Source organism: Triplophysa rosa, linkage group LG10 (assembly GCF_024868665.1).
Source record: "Triplophysa rosa linkage group LG10, Trosa_1v2, whole genome shotgun sequence".
NCBI classification, from domain to species: domain Eukaryota; kingdom Metazoa; phylum Chordata; class Actinopteri; order Cypriniformes; family Nemacheilidae; genus Triplophysa; species Triplophysa rosa.
The window spans coordinates 24329510-24339462 of NC_079899.1; the positions used below are offsets into that span (position 1 = coordinate 24329510).

At 38.4% G+C, this 9953-nt stretch overlaps 3 protein-coding genes across 3 annotated transcripts; all 3 read left to right on the top strand.

The window, feature by feature from the left end:
• Positions 1-677: 677 nt before the first annotated feature.
• Positions 678-1758, top strand: LOC130560455 (prosaposin-like). Its single transcript, XM_057344224.1, has 5 exons — positions 678-791; positions 879-940; positions 1156-1251; positions 1377-1534; positions 1623-1758. Exons 1-5 carry the CDS (start codon positions 749-751, stop codon positions 1684-1686), a joined length of 423 nt encoding a protein of 140 aa, XP_057200207.1. The 5' UTR covers positions 678-748; the 3' UTR covers positions 1687-1758.
• A 1978-nt stretch (positions 1759-3736) lies between these two features.
• Positions 3737-5000, top strand: LOC130560456 (prosaposin-like). The gene is made up of 5 exons (XM_057344225.1): positions 3737-3798; positions 3895-3956; positions 4097-4195; positions 4650-4807; positions 4904-5000. The coding sequence occupies exons 1-5, from the start codon at positions 3756-3758 to the stop codon at positions 4959-4961; spliced, it is 420 nt and encodes a 139-aa protein (XP_057200208.1). The 5' UTR covers positions 3737-3755; the 3' UTR covers positions 4962-5000.
• Positions 5001-8470: 3470 nt separating this feature from the next.
• Positions 8471-9927, top strand: LOC130560776 (antimicrobial peptide NK-lysin-like). The gene is made up of 4 exons (XM_057344795.1): positions 8471-8576; positions 8993-9063; positions 9259-9363; positions 9482-9927. The coding sequence occupies exons 1-4, from the start codon at positions 8534-8536 to the stop codon at positions 9650-9652; spliced, it is 390 nt and encodes a 129-aa protein (XP_057200778.1). The 5' UTR covers positions 8471-8533; the 3' UTR covers positions 9653-9927.
• The last annotated feature ends 26 nt before the right edge of the window (positions 9928-9953 follow it).

The following is a 9953-nucleotide window of genomic DNA, read 5'->3' on the forward strand; positions in this document are numbered from 1 at the left end:
TCCCTTAATTATTTTTCCGTCACTGCTTCAGTTCAGAATCGGGTGGGGGGCAGACACAGGCGGAAGCACAATAACAGGGCTGCTGTGCTGTAGACAAATGTGACCTCCGGAGGGCGCAGCTCTTGTCTGGTCTGCGCTCAGAATTTAAAGGGACAGTTCACGAAAAATGAATGAAAGTGATGAAATTGTTGTGTTGGCACGTGTGGCCAACTAGTAGTGACTACGCCACCCCAAGTCAATGGGGAAAACAACCTAATGAAACACACACGTACACACCACTCGAGAGAAAAGGCAAGAGGCGCGAGTGGAGTTAAAAAATCCCATCTGCGCCCCTGCCTAACCCTACACCTAAACCTAAATCCGAGAAAACGTTCAGCATTTTTACATTTTCAAATAAACATCATTCAGTACGATTTCTAAGCTGTTTTTCTCAGGGTGACCAAAAAATGCCCCCACAAGGTCAGAAGGTGACTGCTATTACTATCTTTGTGGGGACATATGGTCCACACACACATACTTACCATTAGTCATTTTGTTGTTCCATAAAAACATCCCTCTTACATTCTTATTACTGCTCCAGCAATAGTATTTCGAAAGATCATCTGTCTGTGGTTTGTGGTTAGAAATAAAAAGACTCATTGCAGTTGATGCAAAGCCTTATAAGAAAGAGTCCAAGGGTTTCTGAAGAACACAGAGGATCAGACTGTGAAGGATTCTTCATTGTTCAGGTCACAGCTCATCATCTAAGATGCTCCGCAACGTCTTTCTTATCACCTTGCTCATATGCTCAGGTAAAATCAGCACTTTCTTTCAGTAAGATGCTCAAAGTGTATGAAGGTCAACTAATTTAAATTCGTTTTATTCTTTATTTTGGACAGCCTGTGCAGTTCACTGGGAGATTCGTGAAGTTGCCTCCTCCGACGATGTCGATGAGATGCCTGTAAGTTTCGTCTGCTCATTAAAATTTTGTGTTTAAAATAATCATTTTGCATGCATGCATTAATGCAAAATACAATCTCACATCTGTTCTACAAATTCAAACACAACACTCCTCTTGTTCGTACACCATAACTCAACGTATGCGCAGCTGTGGACAAACGTATTTTATTCATTTCAAGATTTTCCTTATCTGTGCACATTTGATGCATTTGTCAGGCTGACCGTATGACAGGACGAAAGCCTGGTGTTTGCTGGGTGTGTAAATGGGTGGTGAAAAAGGTGAAAAAATCTATCTCCACGACCTCAACACCGGTGAGCGTCACGATGACGTACCTCACACATTCAGTCACTGTGCCTTTAACACCTTACATAGAACAAGAAAGGTTCTTTATATAGAATATATGGTATATCGTGTAAAATGCCCATATTTTCCATAGGATGAAATAAAAAACAAGTTGCTTGACGCCTGTGATCAAAGTGGTTTTTTGAAAGCCCAGTGCAAGAGTTTGGTTAGTAAGGATTCAAGCACTTTAGTCGAAGAGATCAGCACCAGTGACGATCCAAACACCATCTGCACCAACTTAAACGTCTGCACGTGAGTTTCACTGAAATACATCTCCGCTGCAAATGTTTCAAGTCTGTAACCACATTTAGAAGCCACACATCTTTATTTTGGTGTCAAGGTCAAAACCACCACCCAGGAAGGACTTCATTCTTTCATCTGATCGGGGGTTTTACAATCTCTGAATGTGTCCAAGTTACACTCACATAAAAGCATATATACTGTAAAATATGCTGTATAAAACATATGCATGAAATAAAATATATGTACAAAGCAAATCTGTGTGTTTTTATCCTATTTCTAATTCATATGTGAATATCTAAATCACATTGAAGTCATAAAATAAGAAAAAATACCACCCACTATTGAAGCTAACGCTGATATTGACATGATTAGATCTGGTAAATCACCTTTTATCTCACTTTATCTTTTATTTTCTTAATCAGACCAAGACATTCTTTAATAATAATACTTTTTAAGAACCTTTTTCCACTACAAAGAACTTTTTGGGAAACTGGGATGTTCTTTGGGTTAAAGGTATATATTAAGAGTCAGCCAGATAATAAGAGTCCATGAGCCCCACATATATCATCAGCCAAAGTTTGTAATTCTTGTGTAAAGCTTTATGATCTACAGTGATCTGAAAACACACCCAGCGTGAGAGAAGGTGACAGGAAGAAACTGGGGTCTCAGTTCAAAAGAAATAAGGTCGGGAGACCCTTGATGACACAGAGAAGAAAAAAACATTTGAGAAGCCAACAGCTAAAGCTTTTAAAGTGACTGAAAAGTTGGAAAAACGATTGTGTAGAGGTGTTCGGAAAGTTTAAGCGTGTCATTGGTTTGCAGATGTTGAGTGGTTGAGGTGTTAGAAAAGCATTCAGATCATGGGGTCTGTGACACATGACACAGGGGTCCTTAAAAAGACAGCTCACCCAAAACTGAAATCACCCTCATGTCATTCCAAACCTGTATGACTTTCCTCAGCAGAACACAAACGAAGATATTCTGAAGATCATCGGTAAACCAAACAACATCGAACCCCATTGACTTCAATTGCATGGACACAAAACCATTTCTCAAAATATCTTCTGTTGTGTTCCACAGAACAAAGAGTCATATGTAGGTTGTGAACCACATGAGGGTTAATAAAAGTTGGTTTGGCTAAACTATTGTGGTGTTAAAAAGAGCTCCCGACAAACCTAAAACCAGGTTCTTCAGTCTCGTGTCTACTCATATCAATAACAATTTCAAAAATGAGATTGTTTGGTGAAGTACGGATTCGATATGACCATGCATTAAATAAGGCAAAGCTGTGTTTTTCTTAAATATTGTAAACATTTATATTTCATATTTTTGTTCTTTTTCCAGAACTGTGTTCTTTGCAGTGTATCGTCTTGACTTACACATCACTTCATCTTTAACATCGGTTTTGCTTTTGAAGTGAAGCAATGCTGTCATTTTGTTCAATGGCTTGTATATTCTCACTAGCTGCAAAGGTTAGTCAAATTCTGCAAAGCAAAGTGCACTGAATCTAAGGGTGTTGCTTACTTGGTTTAACTTCGCATCAGTTGTTCTCGAGACCTTAAAAATACTTGCATGTTTTCCTGCAACCTTCACAGTGTCCTTCACATGCCAGAAACATTAACCTGAATCTCTGGTTACCAATTCCGCTGGTCAAAGTCTGTAAATGCAACAAGAACACAAGCAAAACAGCCTACAAAAAATCCCTGCTGAAAAAATGAATGGTTCCAATAAAATATAGAAATGTAATAAAAAATATTTCATTTGTGCGGCACCTGTGTTGTATCAGGAATTATGATTTTTTTTCACCTTTTCCACAATTGTTCTAAATGGCGAGCAAATATTGCACTCCTGACAAACACATCACATTTGCACAGAGAAGAATTGGAATAAAGAACAGATAAAGCAGATCATCTTCAACCACTGCATTGTAACTCACCTGAAAAATAATTCTGGTAAACACCAGGAAAAGGCTCATTTATTTTCAATATATTTTATCCACATTTATTAGTATATTACACTATTTTATTCAGCCACAACATTCTATTTATTATTAAACACGTAACTAAATATTTCTCATAATTCCTCAACACATTTTTTACAATTGTCTTCTGTCTGTGGTTGGAAAGAAAGACTCATTGTGGTTTATGCAAAGCCTTATAAAAAGGGGGTCCAGAGGCTTCTGAAGACCACAGAGGATCAGACTGTGAAAGATCACACCTCATCATCTAAGATGCTCCGCAACATCTTCCTCGTCACCTGCCTCATATGTTCAGGTAAAATCAGCAATTTCTTTCAGTAAGATGGGCCCAGTGTATTAGGGTTCATCTCTTTTTATTCTTTATTTATTTTATTTATTCTTTCTTTATCAGTCTGCGCAGTTCACTGGGAGATTCGTGAAGTGGAGTCTTCCGAAGATGTCGATGAGATGCCAGTTAGTTTCTCCTGAAAGTTTTGTTAAACTTTTGTTCATCTCCGCACACGGCGTGAATGCAAAATACAATCTCGGATCTGTTCTGCAAAACCTGAGATTCCAGATTCCTCTCACCTGTGAATGTTTGATGTGTTTGACAGGCTGACAGAATGACAAAACAGAAGCTGCCTGGCCTTTGTTGGACGTGTGAATGGGTCATGAAAAAGGTGAAAAAAAGGATCGCCGTGAACTCAACACCGGTAAGGGTTATGATGACCAGTGTTCGGTGTAACTAGTTACTAGTAACTAGTAATTAATTACTTTTCAGAGTGACTTGCCCAACACTGATGATGACATGCTTTACAAGTCAATGCGCCTTTTAATTCAATTCAATTCAATTCAATTTAGTTATATAGCGCTTTTCACAATGTGCATTGTTCCAAAGCAGCTTTACAGGAGCAAATAAGAAAAACAGAAAAACACAGAAAGGTAAAACACAGCACAGTGCATGGTGTTTATAGACCAAGCAAGATCATTATAATAAATAAATAAATGCAGTCTCCCGGTGAGCAAGCCAACACGGCCCTGTGGCGAGGAACCCAAACTCCAATGATGAATAAATGGAGGAAAAAAATAGTGTCATAGCTGCACTCAGTGACCTACACCTTTTTTTACACCTTGAAATGCATGTAAATATTGTGTCATTTGCCTTAGGACGACATTAAAAGAAAGCTGTTTGCCACCTGTGATCAAATTGGCTTTTTGAAGAACGAGTGCAAGAAGTTCATTCAGAAGTACGTGAGCACTTTGGTTGAGGAACTCAGCACCACTGATGGTCCAAAGACCATCTGCACCAGCATACGCGCCTGCAAGTGAGTTTCACTGGAACACATGACCAGTGCCTGTTTATTCTTTCACTGCTTCAGATTATAACCGGGGAGTCTTAACTGTTTTGTTTTTTGTCATAGGTCGACATTCTTAAAGGATTTCATTCTTTCATTTGATCAAGCATTTGACAATCTCTGAGATTACTAACAGCATTGTATGCATTACAATGAAAGCACCTATTAAATATAATGTATGTATGCAATAAAATATATATCTACAAAACAAACAATTGTCTGTGTTTTTTAAAAGTTCTCATTTAAATTTTCTTCGTGCATGATTCGTTTGTTTTAGATTATTGAAAAGACATCTAGGCTCATTTTTAATGAACTTCACTGTTAGTGTGTGCTCACCGAACCACACGAGGACCTTCAGGGCATTCTCATTTAGGACCAACAGAAAGTGTGAAAGTCACTTCTCACGCACACACACAGTTATTTTGCTGAGCCACCACAAATATTCCCTGCTATACTGTACATCCATTTCATCATTGAATGAATAACACTAAATGATACTTCTAAGAATCGAATATTTCATCTCGTGTGAAGCCTTATTGCTATACATTTGCATATAGTTCAATGATGAACTCTGATATGCGTGATCTGGAAATGTGGACTTCAGATGAGATGCAGAGAGGCTGAAGATCTGTGGCCGGTTTGGGTCGGATGAAGAAATCGACCTAAAAATCACAACCCGTTGGGATGCCGAAGGGGTACCCAGCTGCGCACAAAAAAGTGAGAATGTGACGATTCGGGAGTGAGAATGTGTTGAAAATCAACACAGCCACAAAAATACACTTCCTTTCTCACAATAGTGAGTGCTCATAACATCAGAGCATCTCTATTGATCTCTTGTATCGCCACGTAATTTAAAAACTGTCCCTGGGTCAGTCCAACCAAATCGAGACGAGTCAACTTTATTCAAGTTCTTATACACGCCCAGTGTGACAGAGACGGTTTTAAGAAACTGGGTCTCAGTTCAAGAGAAATTAGGTCGGCAGACACTTGATGACACGTCAATAGCTAAAGCCATTAAAGTGGAACAAAGATTGCGTTTGGGAAGTGTGTCTTTGGTTTGTTTGTCAGATGTTGTGCGGTTGAGGTGTAAGAACCGTTTTCAGACTGTGGGGTCTATGACACATGTAAAAAACTCAAGCTCTGAAATAAATAAGAGTTGGCTCTAGTTAGTACAGTATAGTTTTTTTATTTTTTAACATAGGGGTTGACGAATTCCCCTTAAAGGGATAGCTCGCCCAAAAATGAACTCACCCTCATGTCATTCCAAACCTGTATGATTTTCTTTCTTCTGCAGAAGATATTCTGAAGATGTTTGATACAACATTGAACCCCACTGACTTCAATTGTATGGATACAAAACCACTGAGACATTTCCACACTACAAAGAGCCATATACAGGTTGTGAACAACATCAGGGTGAATTCAAGATGAAAGAACTGTATTTTGTGCTGAACTATCACTTTAAGACCGTCTGTGGTTTTTGATTGTGTTGAAAAGAGCTCTATAAAAGATCTTGACAAACCTAAAACCAAGTTCTTCAGTCTCTTCACATCTCAGTTAGCGTGTGTCAAACATGATGCTACGAAACATTGTCCTCATCACCCTCCTGGTATCCTCAGGTAAAATTTCACGCATCAATCACTAGCAACTTTTATCTTATTTTTCACATTTTGGCGTGTTCCCTCAGCGCGGGCTCTTCCGTTGGAAGCGTACGAAGACAACTCGACTGAAAACGAACTGGACGACAACATTGTGAGTTTATTATCACGGACAGCTGCGTAACTCCACAATATTTGCAACTTTCGTCTGTTCATTTTTACAGTGCTGCCGCTGACTGCTTTCAGTCTTTTTACAGGAGTGATCGTGTAGCAATATTTCAAATGTACAGACGAGAGCGATACACTAAATAATGGACATTTTGTCAAATCCAGGTACTTGAAGATAGCCCGGGAGGAAACGTCATGACTTTATTGCTCTTTTTATAGCTCAAAAGATTTGATGGAGTTTCATTTAAGGATCAACTTAGTCATATATATTTCTCCTCAAATTGCTTAGGAGACGTAAAAACAAACGAATGAAACCATTGGTAAAATCCATGAAGATTTGATGAGAAATGTTTGAGGTCGTATTGAGATCTTCAATAATATTGACTTGCCAAATCTGGGCTCAGTTTGTTGACGTCTCTTGTCAAACTCTAATGTGCACATTTGCATCTATTATTTATTTTTTTGTGTCTAGGAGAAATAACTGCGATATTACAGAGATCTTATCTGTGACGTTTAAATGTTGAATTTGTCTTGTTAGACGGAGATCATGGCCAAAACAGGCCACAAGCTCCCGGGAGCTTGCTGGGCATGTAAGTGGGCTATGGGCAAACTGAGACAACAGATCTCCGTTGGCACATCTCAGGTCGGTGTGCTCATATCAATGACAATTTCACATCTGAAATCATGCTTTCAATACTTTCATGGTATAAAATGCCTAATTGTTTTATAACGTTTATTCTGGTTGTAAACATTTCACAGGGTGCTATTAAAACAATGCTGCGTGAGGTCTGTGATGGGATTGGGTTCCTTCAGTTTGTGTGTAAGAACCTCGTGGCCAACTACTTGGGGACTCTCATCGAAGAGCTTTCGACCACAGATGATGCTCCGACTATCTGCCGTCACATTGGAATCTGCTAATAAACACCAATATCTTTTCTAGGCAGAGATGACTATTAAACATTCATATTTCCCCCAAAAGTCAAACGTATGTTCGAGGATGCTAGTGTATGGAGTCAATGTGATCATGCGTAAAGAATATTAAATAAGACGAAGTCGTGTTTAATTGTTTCTCGTTAAATATAGTAATCATGTATATTTCATAATTGACCAGTTTTGCCTTTTTGCCCAGCTGTGTTCTTTGCAATGCATCATCTTATTGACTACTGAAATCACTTCATCTTTAACATTGATTTTGCTTTTGACATGAAGGAATGCTGTCATTTTGTTCAATGGCTTTCGTGTTCTCATTAGCTGCAAAGGTTAATAAAATGTTCAAAGCAAAGTGCACTGAAGCTAATGGTGTCGCTCACTTGGTTTAACTTCACATCCGTTCTAGAGACTCTAAAAATACTCGCAGGTTTCCTTCAACCTTTCACACGGTGCCCTTTAAATGCCTTTTTCATCAAGACAATTGACATGAATCTCTCTTTACTCGTGGCAACATCCGCTGGTCAAAGCTTGTACATGCAACAAGCACACAAACAAACTACAAATAATCCCTGCTGAAAAATGATGGCTTTCATTTCAAATATCATTATGAGCCATCAGCTGTTTACTGTTAAAACCATTATAAGATATATAAGAACTTTACAGTTTCCATTATAACCATTCGATTCGGTTTCATGTGTTTTTCTTCTACCGGGGATCGTTTGTTTAACAAACTTATTGTAATTTGATAAATGTGATCCAAAACACACTTCATTTTGATATGAATTACAATATTTCTCTATTACATTTGAATACCTTAAATATCACAATGAATTATTTGGTATAGTAAGGTTGGGTGTCATAGATCTGGCATGTACTATATGTCTGTGGTTTGGCTGAAGTGTTAAACAGAGCTCCGCTACAAAAGATCTCGCGCTCGGCTAAGTCAACCACTTTTATCAGCCTCACAGTGTTCGGGCGGCCGAGGTGTTTGCAAAGCAAGATGCTCCGCATGATCGCTCTCGTTACCCTGCTGGTACACTCAGGTACAATTTCACTCATCTTTCATTGACTAGATATAATTTACTTTTAATCTTTCCTTCCCGTGCTATGGTTTGGACCATCTTTAATCTCTAGATGGTCTTCACTCAAAAATTGTCTCGTCATTCAAAACCCGTATGCGACTCTTTCTTCTGTGGAACACAAAAGATATTTTGAGAAATGTCTCGGAGGTTTTGTGTTCATACAATGGACGTCAATGGGGGTCTGTGTTGTTTGGTTATCAACGTTCTTCAAAATATCTTCTTTTGTGTTTTGCAGAAGAAAGAAAATCATGCAGGTTTAAAATGACACGATGAGTAAATCTGGTTTTTCCTCTTTATTTTGACTTTATTGAAGTTCTCACCTAAGCTCGCATGTTTAGTGCTCTCATTAGGGATCATGTGGTGTTCTTCATTTTTAGTGTGCGCTTTTCAATATGAGATGTACAGAATTCCACTGGATAAAGATCTCATTGAAATTGAAGAAAGCTCCGTGAGTTCATCTCAAAGTTTATTATCAACTGTGACAAATATGTTTTTTAAATATGTACATTTGCTTTAAATTGCTGGATATGGTAGCAGTACTTGTAGTAAACCAATCACATCCATTAAATGATTTTAAGTGCACAAGTAAGCATGAGATTCGAACTCAAATCGCTCATTGCATGTGATGATTCTGTCTTGTTAGGGCGAGATGATGGCCAAAACGAATCAAGAGCTTCCTGGTAAGTGTTGGGCATGTAAGTGGATTATGAAAAAGCTGAAGAAACGCATCTCCGCCGGCGCAACTCAGGTCGGTGAATGAAATGACATTACAATGTTAAATACAAGAATGTTCGATACTTTACGCTCAATACTAGACTGGCGTATTATTTTCTACAAGGTTCATTTTGTTTGTGGCTTCCCTACAGGATGACATTAAAAAGAAGCTATCAAACGTCTGTGATGAGATCGGGTTCCTGAAATCCATATGCAAGGGTTTGGTGAACCAGTATGTGGGTACTCTGGTTGAAGAACTTTCAACTACAGATAATCCAGCCACCATCTGTATGAACGTCGGCATTTGCAAGAAGAGTTTCTAACCTTTAAATGTACTGTACAAAAACAGCAATGATTCAGTAAATCTGTCTGAAAGTCATTATTTTTCCAGTTATGTTCAGTAATGTGACGCAGAAATGACACATTTTACGTGCCAAGAAATGCAAAGCGAGTTTAAGGTGTTGCTCATTGTGGTTTTATAAACTTCACACATAGTGTCTAGTGTGAAGACGTGTTGCATTATAATTCACGTTCTTGCATGTCATAAACACTTGCCTTTTCTTTTGGCACTGGAAACTTTCTCTGCAGTTAACGGAGAATAAAATGTGTGCAACAAACTTTGTT

What these genes read in the sequence shown, in the direction of transcription:
- LOC130560456 (XM_057344225.1), top strand. Translation starts at nt 3,756, where the DNA reads ATGCTCCGCAACATCTTCCTCGTCACCTGCCTCATATGTTCAG. An exon ending in AAGATGTCGATGAGATGCCA is followed by an intron (nt 3,957 to 4,096) that starts GTTAGTTTCTCC and finishes TGTGTTTGACAG; the next exon opens with GCTGACAGAATGACAAAACA. An exon ending in ACCAGCATACGCGCCTGCAA is followed by an intron (nt 4,808 to 4,903) that starts GTGAGTTTCACT and finishes TTTTTGTCATAG; the next exon opens with GTCGACATTCTTAAAGGATT.
- LOC130560455 (XM_057344224.1), top strand. Translation starts at nt 749, where the DNA reads ATGCTCCGCAACGTCTTTCTTATCACCTTGCTCATATGCTCAG. An exon ending in CACCTTGCTCATATGCTCAG is followed by an intron (nt 792 to 878) that starts GTAAAATCAGCA and finishes TATTTTGGACAG; the next exon opens with CCTGTGCAGTTCACTGGGAG. An exon ending in TCTCCACGACCTCAACACCG is followed by an intron (nt 1,252 to 1,376) that starts GTGAGCGTCACG and finishes TATTTTCCATAG; the next exon opens with GATGAAATAAAAAACAAGTT.
- LOC130560776 (XM_057344795.1), top strand. Translation starts at nt 8,534, where the DNA reads ATGCTCCGCATGATCGCTCTCGTTACCCTGCTGGTACACTCAG. An exon ending in TTGAAATTGAAGAAAGCTCC is followed by an intron (nt 9,064 to 9,258) that starts GTGAGTTCATCT and finishes CTGTCTTGTTAG; the next exon opens with GGCGAGATGATGGCCAAAAC. An exon ending in TCTCCGCCGGCGCAACTCAG is followed by an intron (nt 9,364 to 9,481) that starts GTCGGTGAATGA and finishes GCTTCCCTACAG; the next exon opens with GATGACATTAAAAAGAAGCT.